General features: G+C 48.4%; 1 protein-coding gene across 3 annotated transcripts in view; it reads left to right on the plus strand.

Moving 5' to 3' along the window:
• The first annotated feature begins 7,300 nt into the window (after positions 1-7,300).
• Positions 7,301-23,570, plus strand: part of GRID1 (glutamate ionotropic receptor delta type subunit 1) — a 2,431,615-nt gene continuing 2,415,345 nt past the window's right edge. For all 3 annotated transcript variants that reach the window (XM_086920133.1, XM_086920134.1, XM_086920135.1), the window contains exons 1-2: positions 7,301-7,606; positions 12,448-12,603. In XM_086920133.1, the coding sequence (XP_086776259.1) occupies positions 7,528-7,606; positions 12,448-12,603 (235 nt within the window). In that variant the 5' untranslated portion in view covers positions 7,301-7,527. The remainder of the gene's footprint in view (positions 7,607-12,447; positions 12,604-23,570) is intronic.

A 23,570-nucleotide genomic window follows, 5' to 3' on the forward strand; every position in this document is an offset into this window, starting at 1 on the left:
TATTGAAAATGAGCTACAATCTGCAAGTAAATCAGATTTTTTTTTAGATCTAAATGTAAAAATGTACAGAGAAACTTTAACGGAGACATGGGAAATGTTTTACAATATGTACATAGATGTATAAATTTTGTAAATAAATGTATAGAACAGTACAGATACAAGTACGCCGAACTGTGTAGAGCCAACTATTGGTAGTAGGGAAAACTAGTAAATAAGTAAGATGGAAAAAATCCAGGTTAAAAAATAAGGAAGTAAGATGTCTAGACGTTGTAAACAATTACTCTGCAGTTATCTGAGTGTAAGACTAAAATACTGTCTTTTTACTATCATAGCTTCTATTGATTAAGAAAAGAAATATGCAGAATTCCTGAGGAAGGCGAACGGCCGAAACGCGTTGAAAGGAATAATCTCTGCGTATTGTTGAATGTTTTAAATATTTTCTATTGTACAGTATTCAAAATGTATTATATGTAAAAAAATGTGTTTAAAAATAACTAAAAAACATTAATATTTGTATAAATGAAAGAACAGAAAAAAGAGTGATAAAAAAAGATAAAAACCAAAAGATGAAATATAAATAAATAATTTGAACAATGAATATCTGGTAGAATTATTGATTTAAATAGCGTCTAGTTTACTCAAAAGACATTAATGTTAATAACCTGACCTTTTCCTTCCAAAAGAAGTGCGGGGTTTCTGCCAGCATGAGGTCGGCGGAGCGGAGGTTTCTTTTGGGTATGTGGCAGGAGACTCTTTTGTTGAGGTATTTGGGTCCGGTGTTGTGGAGAGATTTGTAGGCGTGGGTGAGTAGCTTGAAGGTTACTCTTTTCTCAACAGGGAGCAAATGGAGGTCTTGTAGGTGTTGGGTGATGTGCTCATGTTGTGGGATGCTGAGGAAGATGCTGGCTGAGGTGTTTTGGATGGTCTGGAGTTTGCGTAGCAGGGATTTGTTTGTTTCAGTGTAGAGGGCATTTCCGTAGTCCAGTCTGCTTGTTATGAGTGCATGGGTGACGGTCTTTCTGGATTCGGGGGGGAATACATTTGAAGATCTTGCGAAGGACGCAGAGGGTGTTGAAGCAGGTGGAGGCAATGGTGTTGATCTGGTGGGTCATGGTGAGGGAGGAGTCGAGTATGATGCCAAGGATCCAGGCATGGTCCGTGGGGAGGTGGGGGTTGCCGAGGGCAGTGGGCCACCAGGTGTTATACCCAGCTGAAGGGGTGAGTCGAGGATGAGGACTTCTGTCTTCTCCGAGTTGAGCTTCAGACAGCTGTTGCCCATCCAAGATATGACGTCTTTCATTCCTTCCTGGAAGCTGAGTCTGGTGGCTTCTGGGTCATTTGTGAGGGAGAGGATGAGCTGGGTGTCATCAGTGTAGGATAATATGCTGAGTCCATGCTGTCTGACGATGGTGGCGAGGGGGGACGTGTAGATGCTGATGAGTGTGGGACTGAGCGATGAACCTTGAAGTACCTAGAAAACACATTCCTAAAAAGCAAGGTCTTAAAGGATTTTCAAAAACACAGCGCACTGTTTGTGAATCAGATGGCCAAGTGAAGGCATTCCAGAACTTGGCTGCATTAAAGCAAAAAAAATCCTCTACTTCTAGCTCTTCTGATAGTAGGGACAGTGGCATGTATGAGTTGGTGGAACTAAGAAGCCTGGTGGGGGAGTATGGGATAACAAGTCGGCAGGAAATAGGGTGGCCAGGTGCATGGAGGGCTCTGTCAACCATGCACAAGGATTTGAATTCAATTATTTGGGCAACAAGTAGCCAGTGGAGTTCTGTCAAACCCTGCCAGGCTGATTCAATCCTATGGTTCCCTAACAGCGTGCATGCATCATCAGTTTTCCCGATGTCGTTTTTGAGTAACTTCTTTAGGAGCATCCAGGTAGAGCAAATTTCCATTGTCCAGTCAGGAGAGAATCAAAGCCTGGACTACCAGTCTCAGCGAGCGCTTAGGGAGAAAAGGCAAAATCTTGCACAGCGTACGCTGGATTCCAAAGCTAATGGCAGAAAGTTTAGTGGTCCGGGTCTCCCTAGACAGAATGTTTTCCAGCCACACTCTCAAACTTTCGATAGCTGGTTTGGGGGTCGGAGGGTGACCGAGACAAATCAGCCAACCCAGAGCCCTAGTTGAAAAGGGATTGTTCTCAAGGATCATGAGTTCAGTTTTAGCTCCGTCCAGTTTATGGCACAATGTATTCATCCAGTTGGCTACTTGTCCAGTAGCAAGTAGCTCTCACCCGTTGGATGCTTTTTGGTAACAATGCTATATCAGGAAGGGCTTTATTAGTGCCAATGGTTTCAAGTCATGGGCGCAGGCACTCATTTTTTAGGACCATGACTTATTTTTCATCATCAAACTTTAACCCAGATCAAAAGAGAGAGGGCAAAAAGGAAGAAGTGAGAAAGAAAGAGGAGAGGAAAAAGGTGACAAAAGGAGAAGCAGGGATGAAAAAGAACCTTCAAGAGTGGAGTACATAGACAATAAGTTAAGGGTAGAAATAAGAGGCATGAGTGGTATTCCGTACCACTGGTATTCATTAGGGCTAGTGCAGGCCTCCAAAGTAACACTTTTGCCATTGCAGTTCTTTTCTTATATTCAAAATTTTGTATCAGATGTGCAAATGTAAATGTAAATGTATTGGCATTTATATAGCGCACTACTTACCCGTAGGGTCCCAAGGCGCTTCGACCGCTGCGAAACCCTTCCTGGCTTCCCTGAGAGATGCACTATCCTTGTAGGTGGTCGCAATCACTCCGAATCGAAGTGTACCAAGCGACCCCTTCACTTTTGAGAATGAGTTGCCACCTCCATTTTGTGATCACAAACCATCTAATTTTGTGGTTCAGAAGGTTTGCAACCACAAAGTGGCTTAGTACATTTGGGCCTTTGTACTGGGTATAGGGAGAAGGTCGGTCTGAGCCTGCGTGTGCACACCCTCCCACACAAATAAGGTAGTTTACAGGGGTTTTCAATTATCGAAGAGGAATGCTTTTCTTGCTGTGGGTAAGTCTTATATTCTCAACTCTTGTGCCTGAATAATTTTCCTCTGTGATAGAGATGCAGCATTTACATTTGCATAACAATTATACTCCTTTGTTGCTCGGACATAGGTACTCCTTCTGAGTGGTATCTTGTGCCTGACGAGTGAATGAGGCACGCCTGCCCATATCCCCCGGCTAACAAGTGCCCCCATTCAGCCATTCATTCATGATTATGGCACAGAACTACGCGGGAAACAAGAAAATGAATTAGAAACAACTCAAAACAAACGAGTGGCGCTAATTAGCATACCTAGAGAGGGTGATTATAACATCTGTTATCGCCAGGCTCAAGCACGGGAGGGTTTGAGCAATGTACAGAAAACAAAACTCGTCATTATCTTTTGATGCAAGTAAAGTGCGTCTCAGCCTGTTCGTGAATGGGAGCACAGCCCAGGTGTCCAAAGCACAGGCCCCCAGCCGCCTCTGCAGTACGCACTCTGTACCAATACGCGATCCATACCGCTCATCGACAGGGTCGATGCGGCCCCCAGCAGAGGTCCGCCCACAGGCACTTAATGATCCCGGCGACGCTGCAGTTTTCGAGTCACCCCGCTGGCAGCTTCCGCTTAATTGTCTTCTCCAGAACTCGGCGCCTCTTTGGTGCTTCCGCTGAGACGCAGCCACATAATCACTCGCATTCGCCTCACGTGTGGGAGCTGGTGCGGACACTCACTGGCGCACTTGTTCCAGTTCCACGAATCAGCCATGTGAGTCTGGCCTGGCCCAGCCCTGGATGAGAAAAAAAAGATGTCCTTTGATAGTGGAACGATAACATGTTTTATTAATCTGTTTCTGTAACCACTGGTGACTGAGATTTAGACCACTTTTTTTCCCGAGATTTAGACCTCTTTTTTTTCCCGAGAGTTAGACCTCTTTTTTTCCCTGTTTGCCAACTGTTATCATGCCCACTTTTATGAGTGTTCATTGAAAATAGAACAAAGGTGCTCTTACTGAAATTATAGATAAAGTTATTTGGTAGACTTTTTTGCCAGCACGCTTTCCCTAGGACTACGTGGGCATCCGCAAGGAAGCATGACCACCTGGAGAGTGTGAATAATATGTTTCCTATGCGCTCCCGCCCTGTTTCAATAAAGGTTGATTCTAAAGTACTTAGTGATTAATTAAAGTTTCCCCGTAGCGCTCGTGAATACTAGCCCACACGCACTCAAAAAAGGCAAGGACTCATGGCCACGCACACTTACGCAGAAGTGTACAAGCGCCACTTCCTCAAGGGGGCGCCCTACACACCCTCAAGGTAATCTTTACTTTCAAACTCTTAGTTTTAACATCACTTTTTAAGTCTAATTTTCTTCGCTTGGGATCTGTGCTTTACTTTCAGCACCCCTCGACGAATCTCTCCAAGGAAAGAAAAATGTGAAATCTTGTATTTTGGCATTACGTAATCCCGGGCGGTCACGTGCCTTCTCCTCCGGCATATTTGATACCCAGAGATGTAGCTCAGTGGGTTCGAGTACACTGAAGAAATCTAACAGTAACCTGTCTGGTGCCGGTTTGAATTCCAACAGCACTGACCCGGATTTTATCTTTCCATACATTGTTTTGGGCCGTTCATTCACTAGCTGCAAAGCTTGTTATAGTTGAGAGAGGCAAGGGCAGCGCTATTACAACGTGAGTAATTTTTTTATAGATTATAATGTCTGTCTCGGCTATAACTCGCCTCCTTACACTGCAGAGTCTCTGGCACAGGGGTGGGAGCCCCCTGCAGAGGTATTCCAGGATCCTGGGGGGCCACCTCTGGCAGTGTCATTGTAACAGGTTATGGGGCCCTAGGCTAAATAAAGTTGGGGCCCCTCTTCAGAGCAACCGTGAATTTCACCATACATTTTGTTCTAAATAAACTCCGCACAATGCCTAAAAATATTAAATTCCGTCTCAAAAACAGTTGATGTACGTCTTGACTCAGGAACACCAACATTCTTAAGATGCAAAGGATAGTGGAGAGGGTGAGATAGTGAAACAGACAAAGGGGAGATTAAAAAAAGATAACTTTCGGGGGGGGGGAGGGAGGTTTGGGGCTCTTAAAAGGTGGTCTGTGGGCAATTGCTCACCTTGCCTATGCCTTAAAACGTATTGATCTGTGGCTGATCAGAAGATCGCAGTGCGTGCAGGAGTAAGTCTGAATGCAACAGAAAAAGACTGCCAGAGAGAGCGAACGTAGTTTGTGATTGTGTATGCGAGAGTGCGGGTGAGAGTGAGATCCATAAAGAGAAGGGGTAGTGAGAGGAATAAACGGAGAATGTCCGGTTAAAGGGACACAACGAGAGGTCATAAAAAGAAAACGGAAAAGTGAGAGGACAGAAAGGAGAGAGTGCATGGGGAAAAGAAAGGCGCGGAAGGATTACAGGAAAAGAGAAGAAAGGAGAAAGGCTCAGGGAGAGGGAGGGAAAGGAAAGAGAGAAACGAAAAGCGAGGGAAAGGACATGTATGAGCGAAACAAGCAGAAAGATAGGGGGAGAGGTTCCACGTTTGGATAACCTATGGTCCTTCAACGTCATCCTTTCTGACCACAGGGACAAAAGAACAGTACCAAAATATTTAGAAAAAAATGGAAGAGAAGAGACATACGGGGTAGAGAGCAGACAAGATAAAGCCAGTTCTGGACAGAAGAAAAAGGAGCGGGGAGCGATGTGGAACCGTGTGTGCGCCTGGGTGTGTGAAAATGCAGGTCTGCGTGCAGCTCTGACTGTATGCCGTCTATTCAGAAAATGCACAGAAGGCGGGCGAGAAGTGGCAGGGGGCTTGCATTCCAGAAAGAAAGGAAAACAGAAATGGGAAGGAGTAAAAAGAGAATGGAATGGGTTTAGGAGAAAGTGGAAGACAGACAAAAGAGAAGAATAAGGGAGAGAGCAGGCACACATAAAGCAAGAGCCAATAGAAAGGAGAGACCAAACATTTTAGGGAGGAAGGAGTGAAATATAAAATAAGAAAGAGGGAGGAGTGGAGAGAAAAGGGAGAATAAAGAGAGAGACGTGGGGATATAGAATAGACCTGACAGAAGAAATCAAGTAGAGACGTCAGGGAGAAAAATGAAGAAGGGCAAAACCAGGGGGCGCCTCCTCGGTCTGCACTCTGAGCCCTCTGGGGTGCGCCGAGCCCTCACCTCCTCACCTGGGCTGGTATCACGAGCCAAGGCTCGCATAGACAGGAGGAGGGTAGCGTTGCCCTCAGTCTGCACCCGAGCTCTCAATAGGCAGCCGGAACCCGGCTCTGCTTGAGGGAAGCTGTGCCCTCAACATGCACTGAGCCCTCTTTTGCAGCCCCGGCTCCGATAGACAAAATGGAGAGGGTGCCTCCAGTTTGCACCCCGAGCCCTCTCCTGCAGACCCAGCTCTGCACGGATGGGAGATGTGTTCTCAGCTAGCACCACCAGCTCCCTCTCCCGCAGCCCTGGCACTGGCTGGAGGGGACCTCAGCCTGCACTGAACCCTCCGCCCTGAGGTCCCAGTGCTGGCAGGCAGGGATAGGCGCCCTCAGCCCCCGCCGGGCCCTCTCCTGCAGCCCAGGCTCAAGTTGGGGGAGAGACGGATACCCTCAGCCTGCACCCCGAGCCCTCTCCTGCAGCCCAGGCTCAAGTTGGGGGAGAGACCGGTACCCACAGCCCCCGCCGGGCCCTCTCCCGCAGCCCCGGTTCTAGTTGGAGGAGAGACCGGTACCCTCACACCCCGAGCCCTCTCCTGCAGCGCCGGCTCTAGTTGGAGGAGAGACCGGTGGAGGTGAGACCGGTACCCTCAGCCTGCACCCCGAGCCCTCTCCTGCAGCCCCGGCTCTAGTTGGGAGGAGAGACCGGTACCCTCAGCCTGCACCCCGAGCCCTCTCCCGCAGACCCGGCTCTGCTTGGATGGGAGATGTGTTCTCAGCTAGCACCACCGGCTCCCTCTCCGACAGCCCTGGCACTGGCTGGAGGGGACCTCAGCCCGCACTGCGCCCTCCCCGGCTCCCCGACCCCTCCCTGAGGTCCCGGCTGAGGCCGGGAGATAGAGGCGCCCTCCGCCCCCGCCGGGCCCTCTCCTGCAGCCCCGGCGCCGGCAGAGCTGGGGTCTGTGCTCGGCTCGGCTCCTCTCCGCCCGGGCTCACCGTCTCCCCCTCTGCGCGCATCTCTCCATCTCCCCCTGCTTCCAGCAGGACTATATTGAGTGGAGAGGCTCTGCAATCACGTGGTTCGGGGAGGAGGGGGGCCTCCGCAGTTTGCTGTTTGTTGGGTCTCAGACACACATAGTGTTGGAGGGCGCTGGAAGTCTAAGCCGTCGCTGTCTGATGGAACCACGATATATATTTATATCTCCACGCACGCCAAAGCGGATTGCTTTCTGTCTTTTTTTTTGCCTGGCTGTTTTCCTCGGATTGTTAATCTCTCTTTTTGGGGGGAATAAACCCCGTTTTTCGTTTTTATAATTTTTTATTCCCAACCCGACACCGCCGACAAATCCGAGCTGATGTGCAGTCTGCAGGGCTGGAAATGGAAGTGTTGATGCTCTGCCTTCTCCCCTGGATGTTTCGGTGCGCGTCGGTGCGGGCGGACTCCATCATACACATAGGTAAGGAGCGCAGCCCCTCGCGGACCTTGAACCCGGCCACAGCCGGCAGAGCAGGCGGGAGGGGAGGGGGCGCCAGGGCAGGGCGGGCGGGGGCTGCTGCGCCCCTCGCACGCGGGCTGTGCGGGGGAAGACAATCCGGCGCAGGGGGGAGTAAAGCTGGGCTGAGAGAGCGGGCCGGGCAAAGTTAGCGTGCAGGAGAACTAGGGGCGACCCCACCCCCACTCTCCCCGGCACACGAAGTTACCTCATGGTATCCCAAATGGTGTTGTGGGATCTGTCGCCGCAGATCCCAGTAGATCTTGTGTCTGCGAACCCGGGTCTTGCCCCATTCATGGTGCAGAATATTTGATATGGTTGTATGCTGATAAATCAACTTTTACAACGTAGGAGTCTGTAGGGCTGGGCGCTAACAAGTTGCATGGGAGGAGGCAATAGCAGATTTGAGGTGCCTGCAGGTGGGCTCGTGAGAGAGGGGCCCGATGCACCGCCGGAGGGGGGAGGGGAAGGGGGGCGGGGGCAAAGATCTCCATGCAGTGCATTTAATGAGACGAGCATGTAGACCTACCTGCATCTGAGGCGCGAGTAGCAGAGCACCCCGCAGCAGGGGCCTTAACCAGGCCTTAGTGTCCCCCAACCCTTCCGGGGTCCGCCTCCTTCTGGGGCGGGGGTATTCCACCCAAGGCCGATGCATATCTGTGCGATATGATATGCGCGACAGAGGCCCCTCTCCGCACTCTGTAGGAGGGGGGGGCACATCATTTTACGATACGCCACTGCCCGGCATAGTGTGGAGGGTGCGGGCGCCAGCCTCCATCTGGTGTAGGGGGGCGATCCTGGGAGCAGGGGCAGTGTTTCTATCTTCGGGATCTACGGCTGCAGGGTGCACGAATCGGCGTGTGCGGAATGCCATGCATCAGAGGGCCAGAGTCGTGCTTCCTCTGCAGGTGATGCAGGGTATCTAGGTGCAGGGTTCAGACTGCTGCTGGCATCTCCTGCAGCTGAGAATCAATAAACACAGAAATTCCTGCAGCCGGGACCAGTGTACAAAGACTTGCCTCCTGCTGAGAGCAGTGAGAAGAGATCTCTCCATGCAGCTGGGGAGCCGCGTGCACGTCCTACCTGCAGCTGGGGATCCGCGAAAAGCGGGATTTCTTCAACAGGGCACGGCCAACAGAATCTCCATGCAGCTGTGAAAAGAGATGTCCCTGCAGCTGTGGTCAATCTGGAAAGGCGAGCGAGACCTCCCTGCATCTTGGAGCTGAGAGGATAGGTTTCCCTGCAGCTGGGTGGCATTGAACCGAGAGCTGGCTGCAGGGAGCTGAGACCTCCCTGCATCTGGGAGCTGAGAGGATAGGTTTCCCTGGGTGGCATTGAACCGAGAGCTGGAAGCAGGGAGCAGAGACCTCCCTGCATCTGGGAGCTGAGAGCATAGGTTTCCCTGCAGCTGGGTGGCATTGAACCGAGAGCTGGAAGCAGGGAGCTGAGACTTCCCTGCAGCTCTGTGGCATTGAACCGAGAGCTGGAAGCAGGGAGCAGAGACCTCCCTGCATCTGGGAGGTGAGAGGATAGGTTTCCCTGGGTGGCATTGAACCGAGAGCTGGCTGCATGGAGCAGAGACCTCCCTGCATCTGGGAGCTGAGAGGATAGGTTTCCCTGGGTGGCATTGAACCGAGAGCTGGCTGCAGGGAGCTGAGACCTCCCTGCATCTGGGAGCTGAGAGGATAGGTTTCCCTGGGTGGCATTGAACCGAGAGCTGGCTGCAGGGAGCAGAGACCTCCCTGCATCTGGGAGCTGAGAGGATAGGTTTCCATGAGTGGCATTGAACCGAGAGCTGGCTGCAGGGAACAGAGACCTCCCTGCATCTGGGAGCTGAGAGGATAGGTTTCCCTGCAGCTCTGTGGCATTGAACCGAGATCTGGAAGCAGGGAGCAGAGACCTCCCTGCATCTGGGAGGTGAGAGGATAGGTTTCCCTGCAGCTGGGTGGCATTGAACCGAGAGCTGGCTGCAGGGAGCTGAGACCTCCCTGCGTCTGGGAGCTGAGAGGATAGGTTTCCCTGCAGCTCTGTGGCATTAAACCGAGATCTGGAAGCAGGGAGCAGAGACCTCCCTGCATCTGGGAGGTGAGAGGATAGGTTTCCCTGCAGCTAGGTGGCATTGAACCGAGAGCTGGCTGCTGGGAGCTGAGACCTCCCTGCATCTGGGAGGTGAGAGGATAGGTTTCCCTGCAGCTCTGTGGCATTGAACCGAGAGCTGGCTGCAGGGAGCTGAGACCTCCCTGCATCTGGGAGCTGAGAGGATAGGTTTCCATTAGTGGCATTGAACCGAGAGCTGGAAGCAGGGAACGGAGACCTCCCTGCATCTGGGAGCTGAGAGGATAGGTTTCCCTGCAGCTCTGTGGCATTGAACCGAGAGCTGGAAGCAGGGAGCAGAGACCTCCCTGCATCTGGGAGCTGAGAGGAAAGGTTTCCCCGCAGCTCTGTGGCATTGAACCGAGAGCTGGAAGCAGGGAGCTGAGACCTCCCTGCATCTGGGAGCTGAGAGGATAGGTTTCCATTAGTGGCATTGAACCGAGAGCTGGAAGCAGGGAACAGAGACCTCCCTGCATCTGGGAGCTGAGAGGATAGGTTTCCCTGCAGCTCTGTGGCATTGAACCGAGAGCTGGAAGCAGGGAGCTGAGACCTCCCTGCATCTGGAAGCTGAGAGGGTAGTTTTCCCTGCAGATGGGTGGCATTGAACCGAGAGCTGAAAGCAGGGAGCTGAGACCTCCCTGCATCTGGGAGCTGAGAGCATAGGTTTCCCTGCAGCTGGGTGGCATTGAACCGAGAGCTGGCTCCAGGGAGCAGAGAGTTCCCTGCATCTGCGTGCAGTGGCGGGATATCTGCGTGCAGCGGAGAGCAGCGAGCTCCCTCGTAGCTGGTAAGCAGCGAGGACAGATCGCCCCGGAGGAGAGGCCTGAGGCAGGCGTGCTGTCGCCGCTGTCGGCTGAGACGCCTGCGTGTGTTTTCTATGCCCGAGGCGTGTGTCCCGGGAGCGAGGACACGCTAGACTCAGAGACGTCTCACAGACTCTCTTAGACGACATCACGATTACTTGGGCTAGTGGTGGGGGTGCATCAGAGGCATGGGGGTGTGGGGTGGTAGGCGGCTTTGCATTTCGGGCGAATGTTGGTGAGGGCGCTTCCGGGTGACTGACTGAAGCGCACGTGTGCTGTGAAATAAAGGCTTCTAGGGGCAGGCATGGAAAGCGCCGGTAGATACCAGGGAAAGGGCCAGGCCACCCAGGCGTCCCTCCTTGCGGTGCTTGTGAGCGAGGAGAGGGAGAGGACGGCGGCTGGTCAGTCTTCCTTGCTGCCCCCATGCACTTGGCAACCTACAGTCCTGCTAGGAGCCACAGGTGCACCGAGCACGTGCGCTCACTGAGGACTGTTCTACTCAAGCAGATGAAGGGGCGGTCCGGTCTGACCTCCAGGAAAGGGTTCTGGACACAGCTCTATATGAGACTTTGTGCCGGGAGATGGGCGTCGCTCATTGGCGCGCGGGTAGGGAAAGCTGTGGTACGCTACTTCCGGTAACTCACTGCTTCCTAGCAGCGAGTTGTCTGTCCTCACTTACCAAGAACCCCCTCCCCCGCCCCTCGTGTGCGCAAAACCCCTGATAGAGCAAACAGTTCACCCGAGCAGGGCCTCTGCGCTCATGAGCTTAAATTCACTCATCATTAACAAAGATTCTTTTTGTCATGTTTTATCTCTAATTTACGGCCCGATTTCTCTTTTGAGTTCAAAGAGAATTTTGTTAGTCAGATAAACAGGGTGTCAGTACAAAAACACATGGGTATTACAAAAGTGACCTGAGAGTAAGCTAAAAAGATAACAACAATCAGTAAAAAAACGATACAATAAAATCAGCAAAATCAATACCATAAGCTAAACACGGGCTTTAAGCTAGGTAGGGGAAACACGGTGGATGTAAAATATGGTTATGCAAGAATGAATGTATACAAAGTAAAAATTTATATGGACATATTTTCTGCCAGAAATGTGTATCAATAAGCAATGTATGGACATATTCCCACCATCATAGTTCAAACCAAACGCTGGTCCATGGGTCTAGCGGGCAACAGTTGCTCTTCCCTAGAGTCGGCCCAGGGCCTTCCTAGCAGGCTGCTGTGTTAGTTTCAACCCACAAGGCTTTCCGGGTGAATTGTGTGGCTGGTAACGGCGTGTGCTGTCACACAAACACACCTTTTGCACGACCCAATGGATAATTAAATGATTGTGTGTCTGTGGCGTGTGTGTTTTCCATTACTGTCTGATGCTGTTATGGGTGGAGTTGGTGGGGAACATATTACTACTAGCTTTGCCACCGTTCGTTTGAACATCGATAGGTCCTATGTTGATTTTGAAAGCCAGTGACACAGCTCAGTTGTCTGCAGGTGATGTGCGTGTAGCATGCAGGTAAAATGTGCTGCTTCTAATACGCCTCACTTACACCTTCATACTCAAGAGATCGAAACTTTGTGAACATCTACTATTGCAGCACCTAGAGGCTTTGACAGAGCAATTTTAGCATCGAGTCATCAGTACTACTATTGCGGTACATGACAGTCTCCGGAGCCCACCACAGGTGTTTCAAATGGTCATAAAACGCTGTATCCTTGGAAGGAGACCGCCTTGGGTTGATTTATTGCTTCCCATTAGGCGAAGTACCTAGACAACCTCATACCGTCTCACAACCCCCACATTCAGGATTGTACGTCTTACAGCCCCCACATTCAGGATTGCACCCCTTCTAGGCCCAGACCAGGAGCGCTGACTAAAGAAACTTTCCCCTCATCTCAACAGGTGCCATCTTTGAAGAAAATGCGGCCAAGGACGACGAGGTGTTCCAGCTGGCCGTGTCCGATCTGAGCCTGAATGACGACATCCTGCAGAGCGAGAAGATCACATACTCCATCAAAGTCATCGAAGCCAACAACCCCTTCCAGGCGGTGCAGGAAGGTAAGGGGCCGCTGCCCGCATTGGCCCGGGATTACGACCACCTGTGCCTCCCGCGCGCATGGACCTTCAGCACGGGGCCCCCGGACAGGGACCGTCTGTGAGCCTCCCTCTCCCCCAGGGCTCAGCACCACCAGGACCGTGGGCAGTGACGTGAACGTTTCCCCCAGGCCCCTACGTTCCCCGCTGTCCCCGGACAGTGAGCACCTGTGCCAGCCGCCTCACTCTCAATCATCAGCGGGTTCATGGACAGTGACTACCCATACAGGAGCCCCCACCTCCCCCATTGATCTGCAGGTTCATGGACAGTGACTACCCATACAGGAGCCCCCTCCTCCCCCATTGATCAGCGGGTTCATGGACAGTGACCTCATGTAAACCTCGCAGCCTTTTGCAGCATAAGGTCCTGAAGAGGCTGTGAGCCTTCCAACGTGGTTCTTCAGCCCAAACCCCCGCGCAGTGCCCACCAGTGCCATACCGTGTATCATTCCTTCCCTGGACAGACACACCTCGCGCCCCTCCCCCAGTACCCTCAGCACCTGGACCCTGGACAGTGGTCACATGTTTAGCCTCTCCTAGTTAAATGGACCCTCCATCACGAGGCCCCTTGGACAGCTGGCGTCCCTGGGCCTCCCCTGAGCCCTTCAGCAGCGAGAATCTGGACAGTGACCACCTCTAAGCCGCCCACAGGGCCTTTCACGGGATCCTTGAAACTACCCCCCTGCGAGCCCCCCTCCCCCCCCCCCCCCCCCCAGGTCTCGTCACAAGATTATTGACCTTCACCTATCACCTTCAAGTTCCCGCCCACACACAACTCCATATCAGAACTCTGCAAGGGAATATTGCCCCCCCCCCCCCCGCCCTCATCACATGGCCCCTAAGCTTTCCAAGGGTTTTAGCCCTCTGCCCCTGGTGCATGACAACCCACGACCCTCCTCCGTGGTTTACATCACTCCCTTTCCTTGACAGAGACCACCTGTTTCCCTTCCTCGTGCGTTTCAGCTCTTGGGCTACGGACAAAATGACCGCGCATGCGCAACAGTATCCCATGTGGAGGGCACTGCCGGTCGCTACCCTTGCACTTACTTGCCTTGCTTTACATTGTTACTCTGTATGGCTTGCATAACCACGTGAAAGTTCATAATAAAACATGAGTTTAGTCAAGAAAAACAATGAATCACTTAATTTGAGGTATGTTTAGCTCGGCGTTTATCTCCTTTTGTAATTATAGGCGGTTTAGTGTATGTTCGCTTCCTCTGGTTAACATTGCTTTATCGCTGCGTTCACTCATTGATTAACACATTCATCCATATCTCTCTCTATGTATTCGCTTATTGATTTGTGTACTTTTATTCAACCATGTATTTCATCAGTCATGCATTTAATAAACGTGTTTATATACCACTGTCCACTTATTGTGCCATCGTCTCCTTTTATTTTTGTATGTATTTATTTGCCTCCATTTCTTCACTCATTTGTCTGTGCAGGCATTCATGCATTTATTTGTTTAAAGCATACTGCATAGCGCATAGAGGCCGCCCTAAGCTGCTTAGCGGTGGTCCTGTCAGAAACTGCTACATAAAGAAACAATAAGCAACGGGCAGAAAGTGTCTGCGGCCGGCGTCGTCACACCTTTGCACCTGAGAGGACTGCCATGTTATTTTATTGTAATACAATGCAATGCGAAGCAAGTCACGACGTGTGATTATTTCTGAAAGCGCTGTATTGACATGTATGGATGTCGTTCATGAATCTTCTGCAAGCCCGGGAAAGACACAGGGAGCTTTGTGAAGGCAGCAAGAATAGGATAACAAGAGAGGAGAGGGCAGTGGCCCGGAGCAGGGTGATTGACAGAGCAGTCACTGTCTCGGCAGCTGTGTGTTTTTCTCTGCTCGGCAGAGCTGTTCTTTTCTCATATACTTACCATCAGCCGAAGGTTGGCGCTGTTTTATAAGGAAAGGGAGTGGAGATAAAAAGACTGAACTTGGCACTTGATGGTGTCTTCTGACATTGTGTGTGTGTGTCTGGGGTGGGAGGCGCTGCTCAGCGGCGTGGGTATGGAGTTGCATCTTGATATCCATCTCAGAGGCTGTGGGGGGCTGAGCCCTTCGCACGCTCCAGGGCAGGGCCTGGGGGCAGAGGGGTCGGAGGAGCAGGGGCCGCGTGCTCCGTGGGGCTGTGCAGTGCCCGCGGCCTCTCGGAGGGAGGGAGGGAGGGAGGGCTGAGCGGCGGTGCTCACGGCAGCCGCCCGGTAATGGAACCCGACGCGTCACTTAATGAGCCCCTTCCCTGCTTTATGACAAAGGAGAGGGGGAGGGCAGCCGCCACCGAAAGCCGCTGGCTCGGCGTTTTTTTGGCCCAACAGGTGGCACGCTTGGTTCAAGGTTATTGCTGAGAATGCTGCATGGGTTGCAGGCAGCGGTGCCAGCAGAGGAATGATCCCGGGCATTGCAGCCTGCGGGTTCTTTGTCTGGAAAGGGAAGGGCAATGCATCGTTTCACGTCACATATGGATGAAAGGACCGATGAAGCGTGCATCTGTATCTGTATGCTTGGTCTATAGACACTTGTACACAACCACAAACCCATAAATATAAAATTAACCTCTCCTTCCTCCCTTCCTTTTTCCTTTCCCTTTTCCTTTCCTTTCCTTTCCTTTCCTTTCCTTTCCTTTCCTTTCCTTTCCTTTCCTTTCCTTTCCTTTCCTTTCCTTTCCCTTTTTCCTTTCCTTTCCTTTCCCTTTTTCCTTTCCTTTCCTTTCCTTTCCTTTCCTTTCCTTTCCTTTCCTTTCCTTTCCTTTCCTTTCCTTTCCTTTCCTTTCCTTTCCTTCCCCTTCCTTTCCCTTCCCTTCCTTTCTTCCTTCCCTCCCTCTCTTTCCTTCCTTCATATGGTCACCTATTATGTAACCCTCCCATATGATTGACTATTGTGTATCATGTTTCAATATTTCTTTATCTGTCAGATACGCAGGCAGAGAGAAAGACCGAATAGAAAAACAATAAGACAAGGAGACAGATTGGTGGATGTAGAGCCAGAAAGCGTTTAATTCGTTTTTGCATATTTCCACAACATTTAGTTGTTTATAACAAATGTAGGAGTTTATTTATCCGCAGAGACCTAAAACAAAGGAACGCGCCCCATTGATTATTGGCTAGGAACGTTAGATGCATTTGTCCCAGTAAAAAAGTACAGAGACACCCAGCGTCAAGCGCCAAGTTGACCTTGATTGCACTTCCGGCTTTGGCACCCATTGCTAGCTCTGTGCCACTGTCTGACTTGCTCTCCACTTCAAAATGGACGCCTTGTCTTTTCAGTGGGCGCCGCCACCGTCTTTAATTTTGCCTTCTTTTTTAATCAACATGATCCATTGCCTTTACTTATGATCACACGAGCTTGACGGGAAAACGGAATGCAGCTTGCGTACACCTTGCCGTGTTTTTTAGCCCCCCCCCCTCCCCCAAACATGTGTGAAAGAGGTCGCTACGTTTTGCATGGAACGTTCCCATGTTGTTTAACGGTGGAACGTTTCCATGTTACCTAATGTTCTAACCTGAAATAAATGTCTATTTAATGGTAGCCGTGCGTTCACTGCCTCTTGTTCTCATTAATTTCCAACTTCTGGCGCCTTTGTTTGGATAAGCGCCCTTTGTGGCCTGGTGAATGGCCTAATTTCGAAACGCAGCTGCTGTGCTTGAAACAAAGGAAGCACCAGCAAAATGGAGTCAATTTAGGGTTTCAATAGGAGAGACCAGCATTAAAACACCACGGAGCGCTGGTAACACCGCCGTTGATTTTACTATTGAAATTTAATATTTTAACATCAGGGTGAGAAGTTGCATTTAGGTTGACAGTTGTAGGGTTAACAAGCCTCATTTCAAGCAAGTCTTGGTGTTCGTCTACATCACGAGTCAGACCTTTAAATTATGAATTGTCACCGAAAGTTGTTGATGGGAGGAGCTGGTTCACACCGTAATGCGAATAACGTAACAGGCAAATTTCAAGGCCTGTTGAAAAAGGGCTACCTCCAGAGTTTCCAGGCTCTGTACATGAGACTGGCTTCACAGCTCTCTATGTGACACACAGCTGGGCCTAAGGATGAATGAATGAGGATGAACCTTGTTTGTACATAACATGCATTAAAAGGGTTTCAGACTTTGACAGGGAAACACGTGGCAAGCATTTGTGTACTATTAGAAAGTTTATGAATGAGTGAAGTTGCCTGATAATGTATCCTACAGCGACTGCAAGCCCTTTTTGATTTAATATTGACTAGCGTCTACTAAATATACCGGGGCTCATTTATGAGCCCTTGCGTCACTTTTTGTGACGCACCAACAGTGTAAAAAATGCGCCCTGTTGCGCCACATTTACAAAGTGACGGATCTACCTAGATGCGTCACTTTGTAAACCCCTGCGCTACATTATACCTGCGCCAGGTATAATATATGCAGGGCGGTGTTCCCACACAAGAAAGGGTCATAGAAGTGACGCAGTAAAATCTACCAGATTTCACTGCACCACTTCTAGGACTCAAATGCTTCAAAATCTTACGCCTGCCTCACAGCAGGCGTAAGACTGACGCAAGCCCTTTCACATGGGGCTTGCCCCATGTGAAAGGACACATTGCTGGGGTTGCCTCACTTTTGTGACACACTCCAGCAATGCGTCACTTTTGCGCCATACAGATACGTCAGAAATACTGACGTATCTGTAACTCCTTGCGACATGATGCGTCATACAGTAAATATGACGCATCAAGTATGTTGCAAGGAGTGCGCGCTGAGAAGTGACGCATCGCTGCTTTAATGCAGTGATGCGTCATTTCTCATAAATGAGGCCCACCGTTTCTCGCACTTAGGACGTCCTCATGGTACATGCCTCAGATATATTTTACTTAACACTGATGGATAGGTGGGAGCATAGCCCTCGCCATTACACAGAATGGTAAGGATGCTCAACCTATCGCCATATACGTTATGCAAAGAAAGAGACCTGCAGATGATCGTGTCTCGCGTCAAACAAGCTTTTACAGCACAATGTTGAGCATTATTTACTAACCCAACTAGATGCAGTAATCATGCTCTACCTGGCATTGGTTCCAGTCACTAGACTGGTTGGGACGTCTGCCCTGATTCTGAGTTGCACATTATTGAGGGAGTGTGGTGGAGTTGAGGGGAGGTTGGTGTGAGGAATCGGTGGAGTTGGGGGGAGGTTGGTGTGAGGAACTGGTGGAGTTGGGGGGAGGTTGGTGTGAGGAATTGGTGGAGTTGTGGGGAGGTTGGTGTGAGGAATCGGTGGAGTTGGGGGGAGGTTGGTGTGAGGAATCGGCGAACATCTGGGATGGGATCACCATTTCTGTTCAGTATTCCCGCCCTAGCACCATGCATTGCCAAGTTTGGATGACTAGAATCAGGACCAACACACACAACTCAGACTCCATATTCAATCCTTATTCTGACGTTATCGCTGCACACAGAACTCTTCAGTTTTTTTTACATGAGGACGTTTTGTGTGGCACTGGGTGAAAGTTCACGCCCAGGAACTCATAATCAGGTGGGGCAATGTCTCCCATGGGGAAATTGCTTCCTCTGACTCGGAATTGCATCCTTCATCTTATTAATAATAATACAAATCTTTATTTCATAGTTAATGAAAACCAATCAAATCTTTAAAACACATAGTTTATTCATCTAAAACACACAGTTCATATATACCAAGCATATATGGGGTACTTAAAATTTAAAAAAGAGGATACTAAAATTATTAACCAAAGTGCAAGACTGAATATTATTTTATCAGAGGTCGCGGATGTGCTGCGTTTCAGCATTTGCAGGGTTCGATAGTGAGGCACTTCTTTACTCTTACTTTTTAAACTTTGCTTTACTTTAGACTCATTTGTATGGCGCACAAATCATCCCCAGGGGGATCTCTTGGCGCCAGAGAAGAAGGGCGATGTATAAAATAGAAACTTTAAAATAGGTAGGTTTTGAGCATTTTTTTAAATTGCGGTAGGTTGGGGCAGGCACGAATTTGTTCAGGGACTTCTAGCGGCCACTGTTCATAAACTTCACAAAGTGCATTTTGAGCTTCAAATCCCTTCCCTCAAATCAGTGGTCGAAATGAGTCGAATGTTCTGTTCTCAAAATAATGGCTTATGCCAAAATTACCTTTCCCAGAAAAACCCAGGGCAGGAACACAATGCGTGGGTCAGTGATATCCTCTGGTATGGGCAGAAGTGGTAGGAATCTCCTGCCTGTGTAAGTTTCCATTTTAGGACTATTTCACCCCACATCAAATAGGGCCATTCTCAGCCTTGAAAACCTTAATTAATAGGATTTTAACAAAATGAGTCGCAGATACGGTTGCAGGTTCAACTCACCATAGGTCGCTACTACAAACTGGTTGTGAGACTTAGATTTTAGTGTGAAGATATCATTTTTTGCAGACTGGTTTTTACAGAAAGGTTTTTCAATGAGTCATATGAGAGGTTCAGAGTCCATGGGGGAGGACATATGTATGTCAGTCAGAGTCAACCGGATCACCTCTTGCCGGGGGTAATATGATTACTTTTACTATTCACAACATTGTTATAGCCAATAAGAATACCATATGCAGTGACAGGACCCCACCTACCTGGCTCCATGCAAATGTAAAACTAATTTTCACCTTCACCATATGGCAGGCAAAGCTGGCATCAGGGAGGGCTCTGACGGTGCGTCACATATTCTAAATATATAATTTTAAGGAAGTGCTCAAACTTCCCATTTACTTACACATATTTAGCATCAGACTCTGATGTTTCCCTGAACCTGCTTGAGTAAAACACTCGCGGTTTAGTTGAGGAAAATATATACATTATAAAATATGAACACATGTGATTGGGCAAATGCCCTTGTGTGGAAATGCGATGTATTATTCCCACGATATTCCATCCTGCATCAGAAAACAGATCATCCCATGGTTTATGTTCTACCCAGACCACTTTTTTCATGAAAAATCGTGTGTGGAAACTTCAATAATTGTCTGTGAGCACAGTAAAAGTTTAAGGATTTAAAGAAATAGAGTTAAACCTAGGAAGTATTTAAAGTGCCAAGTGTGACCGTTTGGCCAACAGACATCGTCACCATAGCCAGTGGATATTTCTATGTAGCGGTCATTAGGAACAGAATCCAACTGAATAAGGCATTAGACCCCCATTCACATTGCAGCCTTGGTACTCCTGTGTAAGCGTAACCTTCATTGAACCCAAGGTGTTTGCTCTGGCACAGGTGGTCATGGGTAACAAAGCCACTTTCTAGATTACTGTAGAATAATGACAATGTATCTGCTCCAAATTATTACAGATCTTCTCAAATCTCATGTGAAGAGTTCTCAGCACCTACAGTACCGCCTCCTGCTTGAAATACTTTTTTGATTTTTTTTTTAGATTAACACGGATTAAAATAATTTTGATTGGCATGAAGAACCAAAAAGAAAGAAAATTTAAGCTAGCCTCCAATACAAGTAATGAAAGTGACACGTAGAAAATTAAAACGTACTAAAAGAAACAAGAACTATCAGCCTGATTCATTAAAGGTAATTGCGCTCGCAAAGGGCCAGATTCTGAGAATCTGGCCCTTTGCGAGTGCAATTTCTGTATTTGGGATTCATCATGCCAAATGCAAAACTCGGTAACAGCGAATTCGCAAATTTGCGAGGAATTACATTTAAGGAATCTCTATTTGAGATTCCTTAAATGCAATTCATCATCCATTTTCAAATTGCGAAATCGCAATTTCGGGCCGCTATTTACCGCTAGGTCAAACCTCGTGGTAAATAGCGAAAACTCAGAAAAATGCTTTTAAAAGCATTTTTCTGAGTTGCATGTTGCACACACACACATGTCCTTTGGACATGTGTTTGCGCAACACCTGTTTAAATTAGCATTTAAGGGGTGCTACAGGGTGTCCTCTGGACACCCCTGGCCCCCTTTAAATCGCTATCTTATTTGCGATTAGCTAATTGCTAATCGCAAATAAGGAATACTCCCCATTCATTTCTATGGGCCTTTTGGCCCATAGGAATGAATAGGGAGTTATTCCTTATTTGCGATTAGCAATTTGCTAATCGCAAATAAGGAATCTGTAGGAATCGCAAAATATATTGCTATTCCTACATGAATCCCGTGTTGCGAGTCTGGAATAGCGATTCCTTATGATTCGCTATTTCAGACTCGCAAAACCTCCCAATGATGAATCAGGCTGTATATCAATGTAAACAGCATCGTCCAATGGCAGCCAACACGTTTTATCTTTGGCATTTTTTCAAGACTGCATCCATGGAGTTAAAATGATACAGCAATTACATAGTAAATCAGGAACAAAGAAAAAAGGACATATTTCACACAAAGGGTTGTAATATAAAATAAAAAAATAAAAAATCCTGACATGGTGTAAAAATGATCCTCTTTGACCAATGTGAATGGAAAAAGTAATCAACAACTCAACTTCCACTCGCCAAAGCAAATGTTTAATTTATTTATATGTGTCTAAATATATAATTTGCATAATTTTAATGTGAGCATCCTCAAAATATTTAGAACCATCCAGCAAGGTACGCAATCGTTTTATCCACCTATAACCGAACGCTCTAAGAGGAAGGTTAAAAAAGAAAGCCCCCAGGTTTGAAGATCTTGGCATCTGTTGGTCCTTAAGATCCCGAGCAACTGAATCAAGACCAGGATTTCTTATGCAGTTGGTAACTTGACGTATGTACACAAAGCCTGCTCAGTACACAATGATACTAAGAACTAAGAAAGAGCCAGCAACAATACCACCAGCTCTGCAGTGAGATACAAAATATATTTTTCGGCATCAGCACATTTATTCAGAAGTCACTATTGTATAAAAGCCAAATATTCTTGCCATCCTAAAATAATGTAAAAATTCGAATAATATCGTACAGAGAATGATGGTTTTCGAAAAGTGTGTGTGTAAGTATGAATGTGAGAACCACTAGTCTTCTAGAAACCATTAAGCTGATGCACTTGGTGTCTTCCAAGGAGGCTCTGTGTTCTGGCAGCTGGGATGCTACCGACCCGATAGTCTTAAGGCCCTATTCAGTAAAGGGTTTCTCCCATGATGTGCTTATGGGAAATACCTTTACTGAATAGGGCTCTGAGATGCATAATCCGCACAAGAGGAGGAGCTGCAGTGCTGCTGTACCCAACACAAGGAAGATTGTTAGGAGGAGGAAGAGGCCTTATGGATCTGAACGGAGAGCCGCTGCCCCTCACCTGGAGTCCACCTCACCAACCACTGCTTCTTCATCTTTTAGTGAAAGTGTTTTATGGTATGTGTGCCTCTGATTGGATGAATGACAAAAAACAAGGCGTGAACCTCATGGAGAAGACAGTAATATGATAATACGTAATGTGGACTTACGCCACTTGAGCTCCATTCAGAGGATCAACATGGAGTCTCAGAAGAAAATAATTGATGTAGAACTGAGGTAGTACAGTAATGACAGTACAGTCTATATGGGTGGCCTGACATTTAAAATCACTATTGTGTACAGGAAGCCCATTCATTACTTCACTCCCCCACCAGTAAAAAACACAGAGGCACCATTCATGAAAAATGTATTTTTGGATAGGAACATGGTAAAGAACTAACATATCATGGTAAAGAATACCCTTTAACATAAATACTGTTTCCCCAAAAATGTTTACAAAAATATTGCTCCATTGGATTTAATAATAGAAAACCTACGCCCAATCTGATGATTTTTTTTAAACAACATTTAGGGCACATATTTTGTCAGATGATATTACTGTGAATGGAATTCTGATGCAACCATTCCACCTCTTTGTGCCTTGAAATATGAGAATAAATTCAAGTTCCCTTAGACAAAGTGCAAAGCTCTGTTTGGGAGTGCTCCCCTCTTCATTAACCCCATCGCTGCGGCGGCTATTCCGCCGCAGCGCTAAGAGGGCGGAGCGGCCGCACGGCGGCCGCATGCTGGTGACAGAACCGCTCCGTCACCAGCCGCGGTTGGGCTGTGCTCATGACGGAGCGGTTCCGTCATGCCCCGCCCGCCTAATAGAATGCGCCGCGCAGGCGCAAAATCAGCGCCGCGCAGGCGCGGCGGCCGGGCCATGACGGAACGGCTCCGTCATCAGCACAGCCCAACCGCAGCTGATGACGGAGCGGTTCCGTCATCAGCATCGAAGTAGTTAAAGATGCACGCCCCGAAACATCAGCACAATTAATCAATTTTTACCACCCTATCACAAGTAAAGAAATCTTCTCTGAAAAGGTTTTTAAGTTTAAGTGGTCCTATCTGTGCAACATACTTGATTTTCTCTTCAGACAAATTCCATTGCATTACCATTTCAGAAAGGACTGACAAGTCTGGTTCACAGTGCCTTTTTCAAACTAACCACAGCAGCAGTCATTCTATTTTGCTCTTCCATTTTCCTTTCTTTTATATTCACCTCAATATCTCTGACTATGCATTGCAAGAGGGCATTCATATGACATGATAGAAGCATTGTAGAAAATATTAAATGAAAATGTGCAGTATAAAGTCCTTTTTGACTGTGGAGCTTATTATAGAAGAGTTTAATGAAATTCCACACTGATACACAACTAGGCCTGGATGCGAAATTTGGCTCCGCTCGTGGAGTTTGCAGAGTTTTTCCCACTTTGCGTTGTGCACGGAGTTCTGAAAAACTCTGTTCTGCTAGTTTTTTACTCACTTGTGCTCACCAGCGTTAAGTTGGCAACCGCGAGCGAGGAAAATCTTACTCCAAGCCACCTTCCGGTGAGATTTTTCAACATGGGCAGTCGCCAATGGCTACTACTGCTTGCATTGAGAAAGCCATTCGCGTTGAGGAAGCTGTCACTCGAGTAGAACATTTAGTCAAGTGGCAGAAAAAAGATGCGCACTCTTGTGTAGCGCATGGTGCCGTTCGCACTTATTTACCAGCCC

This window comes from Lissotriton vulgaris, chromosome 5 (genome assembly GCF_964263255.1).
Source record: "Lissotriton vulgaris chromosome 5, aLisVul1.2, whole genome shotgun sequence".
Taxonomy (NCBI): Eukaryota; Metazoa; Chordata; class Amphibia; order Caudata; family Salamandridae; genus Lissotriton; species Lissotriton vulgaris.